At 44.0% G+C, this 26,963-nt stretch overlaps 2 protein-coding genes across 18 annotated transcripts in view; one reads left to right on the top strand and one right to left on the bottom strand.

Moving 5' to 3' along the window:
• Nucleotides 1-4: 4 nt before the first annotated feature.
• LOC110490616 (prestin) lies at nt 5-25,562 on the bottom strand. Of its 17 annotated transcripts, none has more exons than XR_016486883.1 (18): nt 19,366-20,266; nt 17,318-17,599; nt 16,615-16,754; nt 14,397-14,507; nt 11,719-11,906; nt 11,200-11,364; nt 10,678-10,913; nt 10,206-10,353; nt 9,533-9,646; nt 8,972-9,049; nt 8,605-8,700; nt 7,707-7,813; nt 7,426-7,495; nt 4,982-7,189; nt 4,059-4,903; nt 3,520-3,735; nt 3,232-3,286; nt 5-3,094 (listed from the first exon to the last, which is right to left on the bottom strand). XR_016486883.1 is itself a non-coding variant. In XM_090200979.1 (18 exons), exons 2-18 carry the CDS (start codon nt 17,473-17,475, stop codon nt 2,955-2,957), a joined length of 2,244 nt encoding a protein of 747 aa, XP_090057105.1. In that variant the 5' UTR covers nt 17,476-17,596; nt 25,040-25,562; the 3' UTR covers nt 5-2,954. The 17 variants fall into 17 exon arrangements, 14 of the variants coding, with proteins under 14 accessions (XP_090057105.1, XP_090057104.1, XP_090057109.1 ...); XR_016486884.1 differs by having other exon boundaries at nt 3,520-3,808; nt 4,059-4,187; nt 7,097-7,189; XR_016486885.1 differs by having other exon boundaries at nt 3,520-3,808; nt 4,059-4,187; nt 7,097-7,189; nt 17,301-17,599; nt 19,366-19,515.
• LOC110490615 (tetraspanin-33) overlaps nt 22,595-26,963 on the top strand; it is a 17,237-nt gene continuing 12,868 nt past the window's right edge. The window contains exon 1 of the mRNA XM_036945108.2: nt 22,595-23,022. Coding sequence (XP_036801003.1) covers nt 22,924-23,022 — 99 coding nt within the window. The 5' untranslated portion in view covers nt 22,595-22,923. The remainder of the gene's footprint in view (nt 23,023-26,963) is intronic.

The following is a 26,963-nucleotide window of genomic DNA, read 5'->3' as shown; positions in this document are numbered from 1 at the left end:
GACCTGTACTATAAAACTGCATTGTTTATTGATGTAAAAGTCAAGCTGTAAGATATGTACAGTACATTTAAACCATCCATATATTATCACAAAAATATTGATAACTTCAAATGTACAAATTCATAGCTTTGTACCAACACAACATACAGCACTAGATGAGTGACTTGAATTGGACCAAACGCAGTGTTCAGCTGCTGTAGTGACTGGTTATTCATATAGTACATTCAACTGCATATCACTGATTGAAAGACACTTGACAAAACATTATTTGAAAAGAATAGTATGAGTAACAGCTGTGAAGTGGCCTACCTGATTAGTTTGTAGATTTGCACACTAATTGTACAATGATGCATTTCTTAGATATTCAGCAGGAAAGGGGTAACAAGAGGCCAATCTTTGAGAAAAACATGTTACTTTTACCATCTATTCAACATGTCAGAGCTACAGTGGTGGGCCTATTCATTGTTGCTCTCCTGGATCTCAAATGTAACCACTAATGGGGATGCTCTGAAAAGACCCTCGGCACTCAACGTGACCTAAAAACCTGAGTGTTGCTATTTCTCTTCTACTTTGAGACAATGCTGTGAAGAACACAAGTGCTTGAAACCATTTCAAAGACGCAGTAAATTGATAAATGACTTGCTCTTAGCATAAAACGCCAAGAGTCCTGCACGCTGCAGCCCGTAGGAATGTTAGCAATAAAAACAAAACCCATCTTTATTAAATATATTTCTCTCTGCTTAAAACAAAAAGTTCCACTTGGAGATGGGCGTTCAGACTGTCTCCGGTGCTGCTGGTTGGAGGTCTCCAGCTCGAACTCCCCCGGGTCACCTAAGCCTTGTTCACACTGCAGGCCTTAATGCTAAAATCAGTTTTTTAAATTCATTTTGGAATACTGACTGTCCAAACATCAAGTTACCAAATCAGATTAGTTTGTGTTCAGACAGCAATCATTTGCTGACATGGCTATGCTAGTTGTCATAGTAACGACGGGTGTGTGCGCGGTGTAGGTGTTTGTGCTTCCTAGCACTCAGAAGTTATGTAGCAGGCTAAGGTGACGACTCCTGCCATGGAAGTTTCCCAGTTGCTTTGAATGTTCAAAATAATTTAAAACAATTAACAAGCTAGTTAGCTACCACGTTCTTGTCAGAGTAGCTAGCAAGCAACAAGAGATGCCAAATAACAGTCTAAAAACACCTTGAGGGCTACGAAGGTGGTTTGAAATGTGGCTAGAAATATCCTAATCCATTTCCTGTTCAGACTGCAGGAAAAAAGGAACATATTTGATTTATATGTATATACACACTGCTCAAAAAAATAAAACGGGAACACTAAAATAACACATCCTAGATCTGAATGAATGAAATATTCTTATTAAATACTTTTTTCTTTACATAGTTGAATGTGCTGACAACAAAATCACACCAAAATGATCAATGGAAATCAAATTGATCAACCCATGGATGTCTGGATTTGGAGTCACACTCAAAATTAAAGTGGAAAGCCACACTACAGGCTGATCCAACTTTGATGTAATGTCCTTAAAACAAGTCAAAATGAGGCTCAGTAGTGTGTGTGGCCTCCACGTGCCTGTATGACCTTCCTACAACGCCTGGGCATGCTCCTGATGAGGTGGCGGATGGTCTCCTGAGGGATCTCCTCCCAGACCTGGACTAAAGCATCCGCCAACTCCTGGACAGTCTGTGGTGCAACGTTGTTGGTGGATGGAGCGAGACATGATGTCCCAGATGTGCTCAATTGGATTCAGGTCTGGGGAACGGGCGGGCCAGTCCACAGCATCAATGCCTTCCTCTTGCAGGAACTGCTGACACACTCCAGCCACATGAGGTCTAGCATTGTCTTGCATTAGGAGGAACCCACGGCCAACCGCACCAGCATATGGTCTCACAAGGGGTCTGAGGATCTCATCTCGGTACCTAATGGCAGTCAGGCTACCTCTGGCGAGCACATGGAGGGCTGTGCGGCCCCCCAGAGAAATGCCACCCCACACCATGACTGACCCACCGCCAAACCGGTCATGCTGGAGGATGTTGCAGAACGTTCTCCACGGCGTCTCCAGACTGTCACATGTGCTCAGTGTGAACCTGCTTTCATCTGTGAAGAGCACAGGGCGCCAGTGGCGAATTTGCCGATCTTGGGGTTCTCTGGCAAATGCCAAACGTCCTGCACGGTGTTGGGCTGTAAGCACAACCCCCACCCGTGGATGTCGGGCCCTCATACCACCCTCATGGAGTCTGTTTCTGACCGTTTGAGCAGACACATGCACATTTGTCGCCTGCTGCATTTGGCAGTGCTCCTCCTGCTCCTCCTTGCACAAAGGCGGAGGTAGCGGTCCTGCTGCTGGGTTGTTGCCCTCCTACGGCCTCCTCCACGTCTCCTGATGTACTGGCCTGTCTCCTGGAGACTACGCTGACAGACACAGCAAACCTTCTTGCCACAGCTCGCATTGATGTGCCATCCTGGATGAGCTGCACTACCTGAGCCACTTGTGTGGGTTGTAGACTCCGTCTCATGCTACCACTAGAGTGAAAGCACCGCCAGCATTCAAAAGTGACCAAAACATCAGCCAGGAAGCATAGGAACTGAGAAGTGGTCTGTGGTTACCACCTGCAAAACCACTCCTTTATTGGGGGGTGTCTTGCTAATTGCCTATAATTTCCACCTGTTGTCTATTCCATTTGCACAACAGCATGTGAAATGCATTGTCAATCAGTGTTGCTTCTTAAGTGGACAGTTTGATTTCACAGAAGTGTGATTGACTTGGAGTTACATTGTGTTGTTTAAGTGTTCCCTTTATTTTTTTGAGCAGTGTATATATAATAAAAGGTTTGAGTCACTTCAAACTGCCAATGTGAACGTGGCTTTAGAGCAGCCTTAGGTGCATGTGGCCCTGTGTCCCCCCCCCCCCCCTTGATGTCCCCCGTCAGACAATGTCATTGGATGGCAGGGATGGTGGGCGGGGCAGTCCGGCGCTGACTGTGCAATACAGCGTCATGGACGGTGGGGAAGACCATTTCTGGGGTCGCGACCCCGGTGAAAAACTGCAGGGTGCGGAGTTCAGCCAGCAGAGTTCCTGTTAGGAAACAACACACAGCTTGGTAGGTAGTGTTACTAGTGTTATTGTTTCTAAGGCTAGTGTCTTAAACAACCTCTAGTTCAGTTACCCTCAGGTTTTGTAATAGTAATCTAGACCAGTATGTTATAACTCACTGCTGCAGCCAGCGATGAAGACACACACATCCACAGCTGCATACTCCTTGATCACCTGCAGAGAGGAAAACTCGTGAGAACACCATGAAATGAGGAAGTTGGAAACTTAAGAGGCAATCAGAAGTAACACCAGAGTCCTGTTCAGAAGGGCCCAACATTACGATAGAAATGTCATGAACAAAGCTGACATTACACCTAATTCTGCATGACAGAAAGGCATATCTGTTCTGTAATGTTACACTTCTGAACAGACCCCAGTGCTCTGCGAGTCGAGATAAGGTCCCTTACCAACTTGATTGCTTTGGCTCCCACAGAATCGATGAAGTTGACGGGGGTCCAGTCCAGAATGAGGGTGTGGACAGGGCAGAGGGGCTCTAGGAACCGGGTCTCCTCAGAGTCTGACTCTGTGTGGGTCTCGGCCACCTGCCCGTTCCCCTGCCCCTCCAAGTGGTTCTGGGAGCCGCCCCCTGCCACCACTTCGTGAGTGACGCCCAGCTCCACATCCTGGCCCAATCACAAGACGGCCGAAATTGTATCAGCCAATCATATAGGAGAATGAAGGAAACCAATATCGTGTCTGCCAATCACACAAGACCAAAATTGTACCAGGCAATCACACCTCTTTTGGCTTCAAACCAACCACAACAAGGCTAACAGCAAAAAGCCTCTTAGAAAATGACTACGTGAAGGCCTTCAATTCTGCCCGTCTGTCTGGTGTTCTGGTTACAGTGTCAATATGTGGCGTGTTTCAACAAGAAGCAGGGGAAGTAAACCAAATAGTGATATTGTGAGTGACGGAGCAGAAATACCATATTAAATGGGCTCACCAGTTTGACGACAGCACTCATTTTTTGTGGTGACTTGTGGTTTTGGCTCTCCCTCTCTGCGCTCTCCTTCTTCAGTTTTCTTTTTCGGGCTTTCCGTATAGCCTGGAGATGTACGGGGTCCACTCCTGTCTGTACACATGTTTAAATATGACGAGATAGGATGGGTCAAGCTGTTTTTTCCCCAATGCAAGGATCCCTCACTGAACTGTAGTGTAGCTACAGTCTACAGGAGAGATGGACTAGTTTGCTAGGCCTAAAGTGCTTGACCCGTAACATAGTCAGACAAAAATGAAAACTAATGCAACTCTGCATATTCCACACACAGAAACACACACGGCAGCTGAGATTACCTTCCATATTCCACACACAGAAACACACACGGCAGCTGAGATTACCTTCCATATTCCACACACAGAAACACACACGGCAGCTGAGATTACCTTCCATATTCCACACACAGAAACACACACGGCGGCTGAGATTACCTTCCATATTCCACACACAGAAACACACACGGCGGCTGAGATTACCTTCCATATTCCACACACAGAAACACACACGGCGGCTGAGATTACCTTCCATATTCCACACACAGAAACACACATGGCAGCTGAGATTACCTTCCATATTCCACACACAGAAACACACACGGCAGCTGAGATTACCTTCCATATTCCACACACAGAAACACACACGGCGGCTGAGATTACCTTCCATATTCCACACACAGAAACACACACGGCGGCTGAGATTACCTTCCATATTCCACACACAGAAACACACACGGCAGCTGAGATTACCTTCCATATTCCACACACAGAAACACACACGGCGGCTGAGATTACCTTCCATATTCCACACACAGCGGCTGAGATTACCTTCCATATTCCACACACAGAAACACACACGGCGGCTGAGATTACCTTCCATATTCCACACACAGAAACACACACGGCAGCTGAGATTACCTTCCATATTCCACACACAGAAACACACACGGCAGCTGAGATTACCTTCCATATTCCACACACAGAAACACACACGGCGGCTGAGATTACCTTCCATATTCCACACACAGAAACACACACGGCAGCTGAGATTACCTTCCATATTCCACACACAGAAACACACACGGCAGCTGAGATTACCTTCCATATTCCACACACAGAAACACACACGGCAGCTGAGATTACCTTCCATATTCCACACACAGAAACACACACGGCAGCTGAGATTACCTTCCATATTCCACACACAGAAACACACACGGCAGCTGAGATTACCTTCCATATTCCACACACAGAAACACACACGGCAGCTGAGATTACCTTCCATATTCCACACACAGAAACACACACGGCAGCTGAGATTACCTTCCATATTCCACACACAGAAACACACACGGCGGCTGAGATTACCTTCCATATTCCACACACAGAAACACACACGGCAGCTGAGATTACCTTCCATATTCCACACACAGAAACACACACGGCAGCTGAGATTACCTTCCATATTCCACACACAGAAACACACACGGCAGCTGAGATTACCTTCCATATTCCACACACAGAAACACACACAGCAGCTGAGATTACCTTCCATATTCCACACACAGAAACACACACGGCGGCTGAGATTACCTTCCATATTCCACACACAGAAACACACACGGCAGCTGAGATTACCTTCCATATTCCACACACAGAAACACACACGGCAGCTGAGATTACCTTCCATATTCCACACACAGAAACACACACGGCAGCTGAGATTACCTTCCATATTCCACACACAGAAACACACACGGCAGCTGAGATTACCTTCCATATTCCACACACAGAAACACACACGGCAGCTGAGATTACCTTCCATATTCCACACACAGAAACACACACGGCAGCTGAGATTACCTTCCATATTCCACACACAGAAACACACACGGCAGCTGAGATTACCTTCCATATTCCACACACAGAAACACACACGGCGGCTGAGATTACCTTCCATATTCCACACACAGAAACACACACGGCAGCTGAGATTACCTTCCATATTCCACACACAGAAACACACACGGCAGCTGAGATTACCTTCCATATTCCACACACAGAAACACACACGGCGGCTGAGATTACCTTCCATATTCCACACACAGAAACACACACGGCAGCTGAGATTACCTTCCATATTCCACACACAGAAACACACACGGCAGCTGAGATTACCTTCCATATTCCACACACAGAAACACACACGGCGGCTGAGATTACCTTCCATATTCCACACACAGAAACACACACGGCAGCTGAGATTACCTTCCATATTCCACACACAGAAACACACACGGCAGCTGAGATTACCTTCCATATTCCACACACAGAAACACACACGGCAGCTGAGATTACCTTCCATATTCCACACACAGAAACACACACGGCGGCTGAGATTACCTTCCATATTCCACACACAGAAACACACACGGCAGCTGAGATTACCTTCCATATTCCACACACAGAAACACACACGGCAGCTGAGATTACCTTCCATATTCCACACACAGAAACACACACGGCAGCTGAGATTACCTTCCATATTCCACACACAGAAACACACACGGCAGCTGAGATTACCTTCCATATTCCACACACAGAAACACACACGGCGGCTGAGATTACCTTCCATATTCCACACACAGAAACACACACGGCAGCTGAGATTACCTTCCATATTCCACACACAGAAACACACACGGCAGCTGAGATTACCTTCCATATTCCACACACAGAAACACACACAGCAGCTGAGATTACCTTCCATATTCCACACACAGAAACACACACGGCAGCTGAGATTACCTTCCATATTCCACACACAGAAACACACACGGCGGCTGAGATTACCTTCCATATTCCACACACAGAAACACACACGGCAGCTGAGATTACCTTCCATATTCCACACACAGAAACACACACGGCAGCTGAGATTACCTTCCATATTCCACACACAGAAACACACACGGCAGCTGAGATTACCTTCTCTTTGAGGGCGTTCAAATAAAGGTCACTGTTTGCAAAGTAGATTGAAGAGTTTGAGTGGAAAATCTTAATCCCTGTGCATTCAGCTGCCTGGAACAGAGAGGCAGAATCACAGGTCTCACTGCTCATCCAACACCATGTACTTTCTCATTCTATCCCAGGGTAGTTACAGGCACTAACAAGTTCATTTAGAAAAACCTTGTCCACCATTACAATTTCTTTGTGACAAACTTGTTCAATACTTTAATGAGACCTAGCTTTTTAGTGCCTGCAACTGTAAGATCATATAGAGAGTTGCTCATTATCACAAAATGACACATTATTACTTTTTCATATTCATCCACGTCACAGTACAGGCCTGTGTCCAGGACCTGTCCCAGGATCACACTCTTTGGGCTGTGGAGAAGGGGGCGAGAGATTTTCAAACGTTTTAGCACAGTTATTTCAGACATTTCCATTGAACAGATTAAAACTGAAATGACTCAACCCAAAAATCTAGCTTTTTTCCAAATCAAGCTGGTGATATGAAATGGTTACCAGTGATCGTGAAGGGGATATTAAATACTACACTTGAATATATTTCAGAAGTAGTAGGATGGTTTAGTACCTCTGTGTTCTGTAGATGACACTCAGGATGGCAAATCCTAAGGCCACCAGAAGTCCAAGATCAAGGCCCAACAGCACAGAGGCCACAAAGGCTACCAGCCAGATAGCCTGGAAGACAATACAGACCAAAGCAACAATAGTTACAGATCCATAGTATAGGCCTCGTCCCAGGTCTCTTTGTGCTGTGTATCCAACTCTTACAGTCACTGTCATGCAATGACCGTACGATCATAAGATAGCGAACTGATCTGGGAGCAGGCTTCCATAGCAAACTGATCCGGGACCAGGCTTCCATAGCAAACTGATCCGGGACCAGGCTTCCATAGCAAACTGATCTGGGACCAGGCTTCCATAGCAAACTGATCTGGGACAAGGCTTCCATAGCAAACTGATCTGGGACCAGGCTTCCATAGCAAACTGATCTGGGACCAGGCTTCCATAGCAAACTGATCTGGGACCAGGCTTCCATAGCAAACTGATCTGGGACCAGGCTTCCATAGCAAACTGATCTGGGACAAGGCTACCATAGCAAACTGATCTGGGACCAGGCTTCCATAGCAAACTGATCTGGGACCAGGCTTCCATAGCAAACTGATCTGGGACAAGGCTACCATAGCAAACTGATCTGGGACCAGGCTACCATAGCAAACTGATCTGGGACAAGGCTACCATAGCATGACATGTACTGAAGGAATCTGTCCGATTGGGTTTTCTGGTGCGATGTGGTCATGATGCAGTCAGATCATTTAAATTGCTTACATTTTAGTCAATTCAGAAAGTAAACCAAATTCTAAGTTTACATTGAAAAGCATTTAAGATAATTGGAATTTCAGTGTACTTCCTGAAATGACCCTGGGTTAGATGTAATCAGAAGGAGTTGTGTTGCGGTCCAGACTCACCAACTCGATCTTGCTGGTCCTCCACAGGGCAGGGATGTCCCTGAATTGTTTAAACATCCCCAGCAGGTTAACCATGATGATGGCAGCCAGCGCGGTCTGAAATGACAGGGGGGTCAGGGGTGAGTCGGGGTGCATTACCATTCCAATAGGATTGGACATTTCAATGCAAATATTTATTTTTTAGGCTACTGTAATAACGACTCAAATTCCAACATTAATGCAACTTTTTAATTGGTTGACATTTTGCAAGGGATATATTAAATAAAGCTAGTGCCTCTGACAGGACTGTTTCCCTTCCTCATTCTCCCTTCGCCGTCTCATAAAACACCCGCTGTAGGTGGTGTTGGTCGGTAACTGTTACACCCACCTGTGGCAGAGGCTGGAAGACAAAACCAATGGCCACCACCACCAGCAACACCACCATGGACGCCAACAGACCCGCAATCTGCAAAGACACACACAGATAAGGTACGCTAACACACCTATCATTTGGCCTTCCTGGAGTCTGCACAGAAGCGTCTGTGGTTGATCTAATCTTTATGGCTTCACGGCGCCAATTTAGCTCCCGTTATGAGGTGACACATGTAATGAAAGGACAACTGTGTCATGTTAATGGCCATACACTCAGTGTGGGCCCAGCAAACAGGATGTGTGTGTGTGTGTGTGTGTGTGTCACTGTATCAAATCAAATTGTATTTGTCACATGCACCGAATACAACAGGTGTAGGTAGACCTTACAGAGAAATGCTTACTTACAAGCCCTTAAAAGTAACAATTAAAGAGCAGTAGTAAAATAACAATAGTGAGGCTATATACAGGGGTAACGGAACAGAGTCAATGTGCGGGGGCACCAGTTAGTCAAGGTAATATTACATGTAGGTAGATATTAAAGTCACTATGCATCTATGTATGTGTGTGTGTGTGTTACCTGCGTATTGCCCCCGGTGCTCTCCTGCACCAGACTGCGGGACATGGAACAGGTGATGGCGAAGGTGTGGAAGAAAGAGCTGACAAAGTTACACAGGCCCAGGGCAATCAGCTCCTACAGGGCAACACAGAGCCAACGGGTTAGACTCTGGGGTAAAGTATCGCACAGGTACAGATCTAGGATCAGCTCCTACAGGGCAACACAGAGCCAACGGGTTAGACTCTGGGGTAAAGTATCCCACAGGTACAGATCTAGGATCAGCTCCTACAGGGCAACACAGAGCCAACGGGTTAGACTCTGGGGTAAAGTATCCCACAGGTACAGATCTAGGATCAGCTCCTACAGGGCAACACAGAGCCAACGGGTTAGACTCTGGGGTAAAGTATCCCATAGGTACAGATCTAGGATCAGCTCCTACAGGGCAACACAGAGCCAACGGGTTAGACTCTGGGGTAAAGTATCCCATAGGTACAGATCTAGGACCAGCTCCTACAGGGCAACACAGAGCCAACGGGTTAGACTCTGGGGTAAAGTATCCCATAGGTACAGATCTAGGATCAGCTTCCCTCACCCCATGCCTAACCTTAACCATTAGTGGGGGAAATGCTATGACGTTCTTTGACATCGCCACTCTCCAAGGCTATAATGGCTACAGTACTGTGGATAAACTGACCTGGTTACCATCCACACTGTAGCCGTGTTTCAGAGCAAAGATCTTGGCCAGAGAGATTCCCATGGAGAAGCCCACCACCGCTATGGCGATAGAATCCGTTACCAAGTTGGGCAACAGAGAGAAGTCTGGGATTGCAGGTGGGAGCAGCCTGGAAACAAACAACAAATATTGTCTGAAAAGTTGACTGAATAGTAACAACTGTTTGTACAGTACATGTCTTCTGATGCTGTTACTTGTGCATTTTGACTCACTAAACACTTTTTGGACCATAATATGCCACCGATAACTTTTCCCACTATAGAGCTGACCTGAACCGTACTGGCTTGGATATTGGGTTCTCACAATGTGCTTTCAGGTTCTAGTAACCATGTAGCATTGCATACAGCAACCCGTTTGGTTTGGCTGGGCCGAAGGCCAGTTCAGTACAGCTTGGTTTGGATCGGCCCAGTAGTGTGAAAAGTCCTTCTCTTACCCAGATGGAATTGTCCTGACCACGTCCACTTGGTAGTTCTCTGACAGACTGAGGCCATAGGAGATCCCCGTTGAGACCATGACCACAATGATCTCTCCTGGGATGGGCACAGGCAGCTTCTTCTTGAAGCGCTCGTTGAGGTCCTTCACGCAGTAGAGGACCACCATGCAGACCCCGCCCACAATCAACGTGGTCACATTGGTGCTGGTGATGTCACTGAACACGGCCGTGACACTCTGGGAGGAGAGAGGGGGTGTGAGAGACCTGGGAGTGTCCCCGTGTTCCCGAGAGCATTGCATAAAACTCACAATCTATATTTATCAGGAATTAATCATTTGTCGATTTATAACTAAATCATGCAGGCTTGTAAACTAGGCCTAATACCCATGTATTACAGCAGATTACATCCACGGACTCCTATAACGTGGATGACTTTCCTGTCTGCTACTGTTTAAAAGTTAACCACTCCATTCCTCATGCAGGGGCCACCATCCAGCGGCAGAGGCCCCGTCAGTGACTCACGTGAAGAGCGGACAGGGGCCCACTGAAGCGCGGGGTCTGGATGCCCAGCAGGTATTTCAGCTGAGAGATGAAGACGTGAACAGCCGCGGCCGTGGTGAATCCGCGTACCAGGGGCTCCGTGAGGTAGATGGCCACAAAGCCAAACCGCAACAGCCCCAGGACCAGCTGGGGGGAAAGGAAAGAAGGAGACAGACAGAAAGACAAAGACAAACAAGGGGAGAGTAGATGATGACGGTTTACTTGCATAATAAATGTCAACATAGATAAAGTAGGTTGACATTAGGTCAACTAAGTTGCAGTCCTGTGGATCCCACTATGGTTGAGTAAACAGGGAGCGCTGAGAAACCGGTTGAAACCACAAACCCCCAAGGTTACGGGATGATCCTTATCTTCGGCATGAAAACTTTGACCTCTTATTGAGAGACTGACTAGTGGTGGGAAAGCTAGTGGCAACAGAGAGGATGCTGGGTTATTTGAGGGGACATTTTTCTGAAGGTGGAAGAGGGGAGTGTGACCCACCTGTATGACTCCCACCAGGGTGGTGAGGACTACGGCTACGTGGACCCTCCTGGCATCGCGGGCCTCTGTGTCGATGAAGACGGTGGTGTTGGTGGCGGTACCATTCAGGGCCTGGATCGTGAACATGGAGTCAGGGGCCTCCCTCACCACCACTCCTCCAATCATCAGGCTGATCACCGCAAACGTGCCTGCAGAGAGCACAGCCACAGCCTTAAAATTAGGGGTGTCAAACTCAACTCCTGGAGGGTTGAATGTCATCTGTTTTTGCTATTTCCTTTCCATTTGTGGAAGCAGGCTGCCTAATGGTTAAGAGCGTTATAACACTAACCGAAATGTCGCTGGTACAAAATCAGAGCTGACTAGGTGAAAAGTCTGTCAATGTGCCCTTGAGCAAGGCACTTAACCCTAATTGTTCCTGTAAGTCTCCCTGGATAAGAGCGTCTGCTAAATGACTCAAATGTAAATGCAAAATGTGTCCAATTAAGACCTAGACAATCAGGAAGTTCCTTACTAATTAGTGACCTTAACTGATCAATGAAGAACAGGAGAGGAGAGAAAACCAACCGACACTCGGCCCTCCAGGAATTGACTTCCGACACCCCTGGGGGTTAATGGTTTAGGGGTAGGGGCTTTTAAGGGACAGGGTTTAGGAGTTCTAGGCTTCAGGGACACAGACAAAGGGCTTAACACCTGGCAACATCATTGATACTGAATATGATGACATCCTCACTCTGAAAACAGAATAATAGAAGTATAAATGAATTCAATGAACTGAACTGTGAGGTGCACTCTCTCTTCAGTGGGTTGAGTCCGACTGACCATTGCCTCTCATCCTGTGTGGCTCAATTGGTAGAGCATGCACCACCAAAACTGTGGGTTCGCTTCCCGGGACCGCACACATGGAAAACATATGCACGCATGACTGTAAGTCACTTTGTATAAAAGTGTCTGTTAAATGGCATATATTATTATTTCATGACATTGAATCATACAAGTTTGACTTGGTAGCTTTGGCACTCCCCCTAGGTCAAATAATTATCATAGCACTCCCCATTCCCCTCGAGGTTATCAGTCAGTCGCCAAGGTGCCAGGTTCTTTATCAGTAATGGTTTAATAGAGAGGGGAGACATCAGTGCCACACCAGTGCAAACAGCTGTGAACCCAGTCCAGGCGCCTCTGCCAGGGCAAGTCTCTGTGTCTGGTAAACGAGGTATGAAGCAATGTAAAAACTCATGTTAAAAATGTGTTCTCATTTCCAGATCAGGTTTGCTTGTGTTAGCTCGTTACGTTTGCAACTAGAGATGTTGACACGGGCTTTTGCCCAAGACTTGAACGGGTGCCAAAATATTCCTTCATCCCTGCCTCAGAGGGAGAGAAGGCAGTCGCAAGTTACTACAGCAACTGCCCTCCTTAAGGCCACAATTTGGGCGGAGGCCATTTTGTTACAACTGCTGCCGCTAACTATTTCCAAGACGGTTTTAGTTCTTCTTCTCTTGTTGAAGTGTTTAAAGTGATTCCCTGACTCACCGAGTTGTCACCTGGAGACAAACGTGACGGCTGAAATTGGAGGCAAGGCTATGTCTGCCTTGAATGTTCCCATAAATCTGTCCTGTCTATGTGCAACAGATGGGGTCACTATATGCCAAGAGACCTGACCTCACCCAAGCTTCACAAGGACACCGATCAATTCCCAAAGTAAACCATTTCAAAACTTGGCTCATTTCCTGAAGTGTCATGAGAAAAAAAAAGTTGAGCTATTATTCTGGTCACTTAATCTGTTACTTTTGAATAGATGAATCTCTCAGACGTAACACCCAGACTCTTGATTGACTGGGCTCCCTGGGTGGATGAGAAGGCCGAGTCCCATATAGCACCATATTACCTTCATAGTGCACTACTGTTGACCCGGGCCCCATAGGGCTCTGACCAACAGTAGAGCACTAAATAGGGAATAGGGTGCTATTTGGAATTCACCTGTTGTTGGCGTGGTTTGGAATGGTCAGTCTGTACTTGGCACAGCCACCGGAATACAAAACCCTCTGGCCAAGAAGTGAAAAGGCCACGGCTGTCCAGGGGTAGAGACCTATGGGAAAACTATGTGAATACAACCAGGACTACTTCATTGGAACACCCAGTAGGAGTAACATCCATTATCACCACAGGTAGGCTGCAGGGGTAGTGTTCAGTAGGGCACAAAGTAGCAAACCGGTTTGCAAGGGAAAACAAAAACAAATGTTCTTATTAGAGACGGTCGGGTAGTATCTGTACCTCCACGTTTCAAAACATTTACTTAAGCAATAAGGCCCGAGGGAGTGTGGTATATGGTCAATATACCACGGGTAAAGGGCTGTTCTTAGGCACGACGCAACGCGGAGTATACAGCCTGTATACAGCCCGTAGCCTTGGTATATTGGCCATATATCAAACCCCAGAGGTGCCTCATTGCTATTATAAACTGGTTACCAACGTAATTAGAGTAGTAAAAATACATGTTTTGTCATACCCGTGGTATACGGTCTGATATACCACGACTGTCAGCCAATCAGCATTCAGGGCTCGAACCACCCAGTTTATAACACTGAACCCGACTCCGCTCCTGGTTAGCCACATTATACATCTCAATAGTGTAAAGTGACTTCCTCTGCACTAGTTGGAGCTCTGTCGTCGGGATGGCTCACCTATAGATATGTGTCTAGAAGTCCCAAAGAAGGTGTAGAGCAGGACGGGGTAGAAGGAGGAGTACAGGCCATACACAGGAGGCACGGCAGCCAGCATGGCATAGGCAAGACCTGGGGAGAGAGGATGGGGGGGGGAGATGGAATGATGTTCTACTTCCCAGTGCATACACACATTGATACATCAGTAGCTAAGATGGGGAGAAGTCTGTCCATAATAAAGAGCTGCTCTACCTTCTTAACAGCAACGCAGGTCCTACAGGTTCTAGTTTTGTCGCACCTGGACTACTGTACAGTCGTGTGGTCAGGTGCCACAAAGAGGGACTTGTTGTGAAATGTTTTTAAAATTGTACAACTTCTTTAATTTTGATGGACCCCAGGAAGAGTAGCTGCTGCCTTGGCAGGAACTAATGGGGATCCATAATAAATACAGTACCAAAGTTAGGACACACTTATTCATTCCAGGAATTTTCTTTATTTTTACTATTTTCTACATTGTAGAATAGTGAAGACACACTCTTGGCATCCAGGTGAAGCTGGTTGAGAGAATGCCAAGAGTGTGAAAAGCTGTCATCAAGGCAAAGGGTGGCTAGTTTGAAGGATCTCAAATATAAAATATATTTGGATTTGTTTAACACTTTTTTGGTTACTACATGATTCCATGTGTTATTTCATAGTTTTGATGTCTTCACTATTATTCTACAATAGTAAAAATAAAAACCCTAGAATGAGTAGGTGTGTCCAAACTTGACTGGTACTGTATATGCTGAACGAAAATACAAACGCAACATGCAACAATTGTAAAGATGTTGCTGAGTTACAGTTCATATATAAAGAAATCAGTCAATTGAAATAAATATATTAGGCCCTAATCTATGGATTTCATATGACTGGGCAAGGGCGCAGTGGGCATAGGTCCACCCACTGGGGAGCCAGGCCCAGTCAATCAGAATGAGTTTTTCCCCACAAAAGGGCTTTGTTACAGACAGAAATCCTCAGAAGAAGCCGGGTGTGGAGGTCCTGGGCTGGTCTGCGGTTGTGAGGCCGGTTTGGACGTATTGCCAAATGCTACAAAATGACGATGAAAGTGGCTTATGGTAAAAAAAAAAAAAATTAAATGATCTGACAACAGCTCTGGTGGACATTCCTGCAGTCAGCATGCAAATTGCACACTCCCTCAAAACATGAGATATCTGTGGCATTGTGTTGTGTGACAAATCTGAGCATTTTAGAGTGGCCTTTTGTCCCCAGCACAAGGTGCATCTGTGTAATGATCATGCAGTTTAATCAGCTTCTTAATATGCCTCACCTGTCAGCTGGATGGATTAACTAGCCAAAGGAAAATGCTCACTAACTGGGATGTAAACAAATTTGTGCACAACATTTGAGAGAAATAAGCTTTTTGTGTGTATGTCAAATTGTTGGGATCTTTTATTTCAGCTCATGGAACCAACATTTGACATGTTGTGTTTATATTTTTGTTTAGTATAAAACAATCTGGTCAGAAAGGCAGCATCTGGCATTACCACTTCAACACCCTCATCTCCAAGCAGAAGCTAGTGGCCTAGCAGCCTTGTTGTTGGCTCAGCTCATGGCCGGTCTCACCAGTGGTGTGGCACTATTCTTTATAGGTTTGTACCGACTGATGTATCATTGAATAAAATCCTTTTAGAATATGAAAAAATACATCCTCCAAATGCAACATCTGTGTATACCTACCTACACGTTGGCTCAAATACATGTAGTTTCCTTATTACCCTCCTGCACTAAATTAGCCCCTCCTAACGGCAAAATTGTCATTGATGGTGATTGCCTATCGTGAATGACAATTTGTCATGTTTTACAGGTGAAATTCCAAGCTGCATCTGCCAAACCTGACTTTCGATCTCTGCGTTGTTAATCCATTTCATGAGAATATGGAGTCTTCTTGAATGATGTGTAACTACTGTTTCGTGAGTGAATTTTAAAGCACATGTTAACAACAAGCCATACCTGTACTTGATTTCAATCAAAGCACAAACTGGCAGGCTATTTATTGGCACGTGTTGTTGACTTTTAGTCGCTTTAAAAGGGAAAAATCACAAACATTCAGCACAATCAACAATGATTAGGCTTCGATATAACTTTATTAAAACGAGCACCATTCTGAGAAGTGCCGCCCCTGACTCTAAACCCATTCTGAGAAGTGCAGCAGTATACCCCTGACTCCAACCCCACTGACCTTGAGGTAGCTGCATGACCCCTGTGCTGAGGCCTGAGACCAGGTCCCCAAACAGGTACTCTTTGACAGGGTAGGACGGCAGCCATGTTAAAATGGGCAGGAAGCTCAGAGCAATGGCTTTGGCCCTCTCTGATGAGCAGCTGGGAAGAGAGAGAGTGAGTGAGTAGGTGTGTGTGTGTGTGTGTGTGCTTAATCAGCTTATCTATTAGGGAAGCTTCCAAGCAGCAAGTAAATGGGTGTGTACTTCTACTAGTGTAATACTAGACAAACATTGTCAGATTAAAAAAATAATAATCATAACTTCACATAAGCTTTTACAGTCGTAACAAATTTCCTGAAAAAAGGTATTGCATAATTCCACATCCCAGTCACACACCCAGCAATGTTCTTCAATCCCGGTCATCAAAACACCGATAGGTATATCTACTGGGCTGGAACAACACTTGAACACACTGTGGGTCCCAATGACCAGGATTGAAGAACACAACACTACAGTCTGTTCAGATCTGTAACAGGGTCATGTTCTTTAGGCGCCTAACGGCAGAAAACAGACTGAAACAGAGTGGGACTACCTGGACCTGTCCAATAAGAACCACAAATGTTTTCCATTTCCTGTTGCAAAACGTTGTGTACTATTATAGTACAGTGTGTACTATTAAACACAACCCAGGTCTGTGGACACTAACTCGATGTAGATGCTTACTGGAGCTGCTGTGCTAGTCTCTGTCTGATGGTCTTGGGGCTCCTCTCTCTCGGGTGCAGGAGCTGGGTGTGGAGGTAGGCCTCATCGAACACAGGCCGTTCCACACGGTACATCAGCGGTGGGGGCGCATCCTCGCAGGGCGTTACATGTTGTTCCATAACACAGACAGGACACTGGGCATGTCAGAGAAAGGGGGCGGCTCCTAGCTTAAGTAGGCTTTTTCTCTCTCTGTGTGGTTCGCTGACTCCTTTTCCACACGTCCTGCTTCCTCCCGCTGCTCTGCTGAGAGAGGAAGACAAAACAGTCAGTAACTGTTTAGACCAAATGTTTTTGAAGCAAAGCGTTGTTTTGACCAAACTCCAGCAGGGTTGAGCACCATGCGGCTGGTAGTTTTCATTAATACAGTAGCCCTATTTATGGAGATTACAATGAGTTTCTGGTAGTGTTTTCAGGCATATGGGCTGTCTTTTCAATGAGTTTCTGGTAGTGTTTTCAGGCATATGGGCTATCTTTTCAATGAGTTTCTGGTAGTGTTTTCAGGCATATGGGCTATCTTTTCAATGAGTTTCTGGTAGTGTTTTCAGGCATATGGGCTGTCTTTTCAATGAGTTTATGGTAGTGTTTTCAGGCATATGGGCTGTCTTTTCAATGAGTTTCTGGTAGTGTTTTCAGGCATATGGGCTGTCTTTTCAATGAGTTTCTGGTAGTGTTTTCAGGCATATGGGCTGTCTTTTCAATGAGTTTCTGGTAGTGTTTTCAGACATATGGGCTGTCTTTTCAATGAGTTTCTGGTAGTGTTTTCAGGCATATGGGCTGTCTTTTCAATGAGTTTCTGGTAGTGTTTTCAGGCATATGGGCTGTCTTTTCAATGAGTTTCTGGTAGTGTTTTCAGGCATATGGGCTGTCTTTTCAATGAGTTTCTGGTAGTGTTTTCAGGCATATGGGCTGTCTTTTCAATGAGTTTCTGGTAGTGTTTTCAGGCATATGGGCTGTCTTTTCAATGAGTTTCTGGCAGTGTTTTCAGGCATATGGGCTGTCTTTTCAATGAGTTTCTGGTAGTGTTTTCAGGCATATGGGCTGTCTTTTCAATGAGTTTCTGGTAGTGTTTTCAGGCATATGGGCTGTCTTTTCAAGCAAATATTTTGAACTGATATTGCAAAATTGTGACCAAATATTAACTTTCTGCTCCATGTGGAAAAAGAAAAACAGGGGTTTATTCACTAGGAACCAAAGGGGAAGAAACAGGAAGTGAACTCCCGAACATGTCCAATAAGAAACTTGTTTTCATGGCAAAACTTTCTGTAACAAATAGTTGTACTACAGATGGAACTAATGAATACACCCCATGTGTGTTCTACATAAGAAAGTTTACACTCCAAAATCAATGCAGAGATAGGAGCCTATTCTTTGGGCTAAAGAACAGTCCAAACTACACTTCAGGCTGACTGTGGTAGCCTGGCCTACACAACATGGCAAACCAGAGGATATTGACCTTTCATGTTGGAAGCTACTTAGAGGAAAGGTCTCCAGCAGCCTCACTAAAAATAGACATCCATTTCTTATCATATACTTTATAGACTTCTGCGGCAATGGTAAACATGATCACAATACTCTTAATCAGAACAGTGTCTAAAGCAGGGCTCTCCAACCGTTGTTCCTGGAGAGCTACCCTCCTGCATAGGCATTGACGTAAAGGTATAGGCTATGACTGACTACTTATTGTAAAATCAGAATATTTAAACAAGAATTAAACATGAGATTAAATATATTAAACTGAACTTCTGGAAACCTGACAACAAAGACGTGAAGTTATCACACCATGTGTATAGTAACTGGCTGTTCCTGATTTTGTTAGCTGCCTAGCGACTTGTGTCATCACTGACAAAGCACATCCACAACCACATCGAAATAAAAAGGTAGCTAACTAACGTCAGCCACATGTTTTAACCTGAATTGCAGGTTACAGAGGAATGTGTAGCGGGAAAGTGATGGCTATCTACAGAATGAAAAGCGCACATGACAGATGCGAATGAAGGACCATTTCTTACCTTCCCGACCTCAGCCTAGGATGTCACACTCTGACGCGATTGACCGAATTCAATTTTAGAAACTGACCGCGCATCTAGGCTCCAGTTACAGTTTAACACCGGGAACGCAGTTTAACAACCGTCGACACTCGACAGCCGCATACTCCACCAGAGGAAGATCACTTGATGGAGCCGGGCGCACGTAAACTCTGACGTCACTAAACCAGTGATCATGGGACTTGTATTTTCTTTCCTACAGTTGTTGGATTCCCCTTTTCTTATTATCGTTATTGGTGCTATCTATATACGTATTATAGTTCTTTGGTTGGTGTTTTTCCAAAGTATATGCAAATACATTTCCAAAATACTCACCTAAATTAGAAATAAATTATAAATTGATTTTGTTTCAGTTTATCATACTACATAATTCCGTGAATTTTGTCAACACTGACAATTGCCTTGCAGATAAATTTGAAAAAAGACAGAAGATCACTCATTCTCCCATGGAAAATTCATGAGAATTCATGGGAGAATCATTCTCCCAGTCCGGTCGGCCTGGCCCTATTGATGCTCATTGCCTCACAGATTGTGAGGCCTATTGGAAATGTGTGACAGACACGAAAAAATATATGTTTTCGTGTGCAGTACACGATTTTGTATACAGTGCATTTCAATCACTGATAAAGACAGTAGGTTAATACAGAAACGAAAGGGAGGGGAGGGGCGAAAATCTAGCAAACCAAAGGTTGTGTGTTCGAATCTCTTCATGGATAACTTTTGCATTTTCGCTACTTTGCAACTACTTTGCATGTTAGCTAACCCTTCCCCTAACCTTAACCCAACTCCAAAACCTAACCCTTTAACTACTTAGCTAGCATATTAACTACAATCTTAACCCATAACCGTGCTAACGTTAGCCTCGGCAAATTGAAGTTCTTGAAATGTACACGAATGCGTCAAGAGAATTGTGTAATACACAGGAAATGCGTTGTGATGAAAATCGTGCCTGTCACGAATTTCGAATAAGTCATTTATGTATATTTCACAATAAGCTGTGACGGTGTGTTGAACCTTAACCATTTTAAATGTCAACTTCAATGGGCTACAGACCCCATAAGGATACAGAGGCGCTCTCGAGTGGCCTTCTTGTGTAAAATAAATGTATTCATGAAATATTATTAATGTGCTCAAATAATATTCCGACAGATGGCGCCATTGTATGCTTTTTACAAGCTCGTGTCTCGGTTCTGCTTTTTTTTTAGTATGGTACGTCACTAATCACTAGATGTCTCCGTTCTGCTTTTTGACATTATATTGCTGGCATTAAATTATAGATACTTGGTCAAAGGCTTAGGTCACCTATACTGCCTAAGTACTGTACTTTATAAAGGGGAAGGTGGGTCCTGCATTCAAACAAATGGTTAAGAAATGGTCATGGATCTAAATGTTGGCTGTGTGAACTTTACAACTTCAATCCTTCATAGTCAATCTTAAATGGCCAATTGGGTGTACCAATTTCACCACCACTACTATATCCACCACTAATTTCATTACTACTACTACTACTACTTATCAGGCAAAACATAACAACTTAGGTTGGCTACATTCATGTATTTTCTCCACTCTACTCTATAGGCCTAGGAGCATGGCGTACTGAACAGAGGACCCTTTAATCCATAGCCTCTTTGCAGAAATAAGATGACCAGATCCAACTTGTCTGGTGCTAGCAGGCAGCCAGCTGGCACTAAAGGGCAACCCCAGAGGAGAGCTACCTGGAAGGCTGCCAGTGACTAAGAGAGTCCCAGGCCTCAAAAGCCTCCTGGACAGGGTCTGTGTAGTGTAATACCCTGGCATAACAGCATTCATTACAGGCCGCGAGGGTAAATTATTTGGTCCTTTTTATTTCATTTTGTATCAATTTTTTAAAAAGAATGGTGATCTCAGATGAAGGCACATGGTAATCTGAATTTCCTCACAATTCAAGGCATAAATACTATTCACTGTTCTCTCTTTGTGCATCTGTTTAACTTTGTAATCATATGAGAACATCAATGTCAAAGGAACTGATTATTTAAAGGCCCATTGCAGTCAAAGTTCAGTTTTCCTATGTTTTGTATCAATTGTACAACAGCTGATTAACGAACACTGTAAAAGTGTTTTAAAAAATTCTGATAGTTTCTGCTTGAAAATCCAATCTACATAGGACCTTCTAATCAGCAGGTTTGCATGGGCGGGAGTTTCGGTTTGCCTGGTGATGTCACCAGGCGGTAATTTGGTTAATAGACCAATAACAAAGAGAGTTCCAAACATAGAGATCCTATTAAATTACTAGAGGGGATCTATGTTATAAACCTCCAAGTTCCAGAATGGAGTGAAAATGGCAGCCATATTGGTCAGGGACAAATCCAAACTAGTCTATGAATGGCTGTTGAGGCATAATCCAGATTTTACTTATGCAGAAAAATACATGTAATGCATGTGCTATATCCGAAAGTGTGTATTAAAATATTGTCAGATAATTATAAACACAGTTTTTTTTACAGGTTTTATACACATTTTCTGTATAAACAGCCTCTAAAATACATGTAAACAGATCCTAAATGTCTACATTTTTGTTTTCTTGGAAAGCTGTGAGTGCTATATTTTAAATTCTTAAAATGTATTATTTTACACAATATCTGATCAAAATGACTGACCTTTAGACCATCATAAGAAGTGTCAAGTCTAGTCTAGTATTCCAAATCCTAATTCTGCCAATAATAGCTAGTTTTCAGTTTTCCCAACTCAGACCACTCCCAAAAAGTCCAAGCAAAATTCTTGCTTGAGAAATTGTTTTTTTCCCATTTTTTATGGAAATCTATTACATTAACGTACTTAGCTAATTGTTACCCAGAAATTATTTGATAGTGATATAAAAACGGCTAATTGGGCCTTTAATGCCAAACCCTTTACGTTAAAGATATTTGACACCGTGTTACTATAAATCATGTAAAATTGAGCAAGTGTGTATTTATTGTGTAATTTGTGTACCAGTTTTATCTTATGTAGTCAAATGCACCTCAAACAATAGCCTCAAACATACAATTGGTTTGTTAATCATGTTTTAATTAATTAAAGCAAATTAATAGTTTTTTATTTTGTATTGTTTTGTAATTGATTACATTGCAGATACCAAACTAATTTAAAGTTACATATTCGGCTACATCCGTTAATCCTTAATCACAGTAGCACTAGCAACTTTGAAACAGGTGACTCACGTCGCACAATACTGAGAAAGACGCCCTCTTTACAAACCCAAGGTTGCGCTGCTGCTGTAGGCTTTTGATCGTGTCTCTGTTGTGTTTGAAGCCTATTTTCTCTAGACTTGTCTGAATAAGGAAATGTAATAGGAATCCAGCACCACCGAGGGTGAGAAGTGACTCGCTCTACAACGTAGATTACTGTAATTTACTTCGTAAATAAAAAAAAGTAGCTATAAACGCACGTATGAATGCTTTGATTTACCTGGACTATTGCGGAAAGACCAAGGAAGGTGATAGCCAACATTTACGCACGGATTGGGTATTCTGATTTTTAACCATGGGGAAAAGAGCCGCGCTGGCGACTTACGATAAAGAGTTCAGCTTTGTCAGCCCAGTTGTCAAATATCTACTTTTCCTTTTTAATTTAATATTTTGGGTAAGTATTTAATATGTTTAGGTTTCTGCTGGTTTTGTCTGCTGATTTTGTGTAATCTGTGCACCTCACTCTGCCTAATTTAAGTTTACGTACACATTTTAATTGTACAAATTGTAAATATCCATTTGCTGTTAGGCTATAGCTTTCATTGGACGTGAGCAACTTCCAGTAATTTAGTCTACTTTGCTGTGAGGACTGGTTAACCATTGATTTAGGCTGTTAATGTGTTATTGTGTGAATGCATGAGAAAACCAGCCTCACTAACAAGACACATTCTTTCTAAGTCCCACATAGCCCCACAAAATAGTTATGTGTTAGTTATGTCTTCAATAGGATGAAACATTTAGCCATGTTTTTAATGCCTTTGCGTCTATGCTACAAAACAATCATAATCAACCCTTAACCGTGGAAAATAACCAATATTGTCTATTCAAAGGAGTACATGAAATAAAGGTTGTATTCTGCTTCATATTTGACACCAATGACTCCTACTAGTGTCATACTAAAGGAGTGCTTATTTGCTGATGAACATGTTTAAACAGCAGCTACAACATCACAGCTGTGATAGTGGTGAGGAATGGAGCTACAGGCATGCTAAGGAATGCCTGCACATCCCTTGCAGCTCTCTCATTGGTCAAAGTGTCACCTTGTTTTGGAACTCATTTGTGTTTAAATAACCAATTTTACTCCATTAATAATGGACCTGGTCTTGATAGACGTTGGCTGCTAGAATATGTTTAGACCTAAATTAATAGGCTTTATATAGAGGGGATCCAGACTCTCATTTAATAATAATGTGAAAACCACTAGGAGCAGCAAACAAAACTCCAATATACACTGCTCTGTATACGCCCGTCTACTGTCACAACTCCTTTTTTTAACCAAGCTGTTGCCAAGCAACGCACAGTTTCATTTATTCATATGCTGATGGTGCAACATGGGGTTCTGTGAAAAGGGGGCCCATGCACTCTCCTCTCCAAATCTGTTTAGCAGTCAAATGAGTGTATCAAATATGCCTCTTAGATACTTCAATCACATCCTAGAAAGCTGTTGAAACAGTTATCTGTGAGAGGGCTATTTGCTCTCTTCTTTCTTGTTGTTGCTAGACCTCATCAAATGCTTGTTACAGTTGTATTTTGCATGTTTGACTATCAGAAACTAATCTTGGCCCCATTTTCCTCTTTTGAATGAGCTTTCCTAGTCACAGTTTGTATCAAAATATGTGAGGAGGACCCCCCCCCCCCCCAAATCACTGTCACCAAGCACTGATGTGCCTTTGATGGTGATGACACTAGAGTCGGCGCTGTTCTGAGCGACCTATGACACATTAGGAGCTCTTTGAAATATCCAGGCTTGGTGTTCTGTATTGAGTTCATACCTTTGATATGGGCCCTGCTTTAACATCACACAGCATAGGCAATCATCCCATGATGACTGTCAGTGTAGGCACACTTGTCTATAGTGTCGGCAAAGGCTAGAATCTGGCCTAGTGCCCTTTGACACAACCCCTCGCTCTCTCTTTCCCCACTGCCATCATCTCTCACGATCTGTTCAATAGAAAAACATCTGGGGGAAAATGTGCCACTCTGAATGCTCCTGATCTCATGACATCTGCTTTGTTTATGATTGTCAGCATGCCGACTGATTTAGCTACTTCCCCAAACGTTGTCTCCTTGAGTACAGAATATCTATAACGACTATGAAAAGGCAGCCAGCTGTTAAACATTAACAACTCTGGAAGCAGAAGTTTGCGAACTACGCAAATTGATAGTACAGATGTCAGCCTACTGTCAGGTGCTTGGGGGAACTGTAACTTTCACTCACTGTTCAACACTAAGGGGATTTCTGACTAAGACGCAAGAACAAGCAGCCTTGTTATTGCAGACTGGGATTTCCAGTGTTGGGTTTTAGTCCGTACTGCTTTGCAGTGTTAATAGGTTTTGACGTGGATTTATGTCCAGTTCTGCTGTGTTTACATTCCATAACTAGCGGAAACCTAGCATAAACGTTGGCCTACCTTAGCTCTGGTCCAGGGTGTTAGTACGTATTCCTTTACTAACACCTTAGCTCTGGTCCAGGGTGTTAGTACGTATTCCTCTACTAACACCTTAGCTCTGGTCCAGGGTCTTTAGTAGGCATTCCTCTACTAACACCTTAGCTCTGGTCCAGGGTGTTAGTACGTATTCCTTTACTAACACCTTAGCTCTGGTCCAGGGTGTTAGTACGTATTCCTCTACTAACACCTTAGCTCTGGTCCAGGGTCTTTAGTAGGTTCTTCCTCTACTAACACCTTAGCTCTGGTCCAGCGTCTTTAGTAGGCATTCCTCTACTAACACCTTAGCTCTGGTCCATGGTGTTTAGTAGGCATTCCTCTACTAACAGAGAGGAGTTAATTAACTAGCAGAGGCAACTCTTTCTGGTTGTGTGAAGAGACCAGAGCTAATCCTTCCTATGCATAGCAGATAAAGGCAGATTCATAGACAGGAAATGACAGGGCTTGAGGTTAGCTGTGTGCAAAACAACATGTAGGCTACAGTGTCAGTGTGTTCACACCCGGATGTTCCCTCAAAATACTTCCCTTTCAGGTTTGATTCTTCATTATGTACAGTAATGGTAGCATTACATCTGCTAAATTTACCACATGGGTCACCTGCAGAAGTGGCATGGGAAAAGAGTAACTCAAGAACACACTAATGTCAAATAATTTCATTCACCATAAACACATTTTTACATGTCAAAAAGATTTCACTCCCAGTGACGGAACCAGGACGGAACCAGGTCCCCCCCCCCCCCCCCCCCATCCCTGGCCACTTCTACATTGATTTACAAGTTTGAACATGGACGTCCTAAAAACAAACTCCTGATTGTTACAGCCCAGTCCCTCACAACGTACCACAAGTCAAAGAGCTACTCTTCGGCCTTGTGCAAACAGGATAAGATCTTGTAAAAACTTGCATCTCTGGCTGTGAGGAATGCATTTTTGACGCAGTTTTTCACCCCCTCTGGCTAGCTGGAGAATGTGTCTGGAAGGACACATCTAACACCCTGCGTAGACTGTTAAAATCGAGGGAGTCATCAGTATTGCTACAAATGTGAACTATGGTGTGAGAGGTTATCCAAACAAACCACCAAGGAAGATATCCATCTCTAGTGATCACATGGCAATTCCACTTGAGGTACAGAGCTGTAAGAAGGCCGCCCATTTTCTGTTTCCATTTTCCCGAAATAACTTAGAGGGCAGAATTTACACCACAACCAATGAATCGCTCAACTCAAACTAATGACTGGGTAGATGGCTCAAGAGTTTATTCTCTATCTTTGCATAGATAACAATGGTTTTGTAAACTATCCATTTTAGCCTCCTTTGTGCAGAGGAAGACTGGTCCTTACTCGGAGGACAGACTAGGCTTTTCCCTCCAAAGTGCAAGGTGTGGAAACTGGATACTGGAGTGGGAGAGGGGTTGCTGTGTGCTCCCTGTTATGTTGGTGAAGCTACAGGTTGGAGTTAAAAGTGAAAGGGCCATTATAAGAAAAGCCCTCTGATCGCTGCCAAGTTGCTTATTTAATCAAACGAGAACCAACTCTATAGAACAGAACACATCCCAACTCACTAGTTCTGAACTGTGACCCATCAGCCTATTATGGATAACGTCACTAGTTGAACGTTGTTCGTCGGTTCTGTTATATGATTCTCGGTGTGCTAAACTGTGTATTTGAGAATCCAATTTAGTTTTACATTGTATGCCACTTTTACTCACTCTGACTAAAACTAGTGTAAATAGTACAGCACACCCACTTTGCAATGGTTCTGTTCTGACATGCACTGAATTGTGTTTGTTTTAAGTTACGTACACATTGCTAGTATTGTAGTCAAGTGACTAAACCTCAAGTCCCACTAGAGTCCCAAGTCACTAGCGTTGTAGTTGAGTCACAAGTTCCTT

This window comes from Oncorhynchus mykiss, chromosome 15, assembly GCF_057628025.1.
Source record: "Oncorhynchus mykiss isolate SJ-2025 chromosome 15, ASM5762802v1, whole genome shotgun sequence".
NCBI lineage: Eukaryota > Metazoa > Chordata > Actinopteri > Salmoniformes > Salmonidae > Oncorhynchus > Oncorhynchus mykiss.
This window is presented reverse-complemented; position numbering and strand designations above follow the sequence as displayed.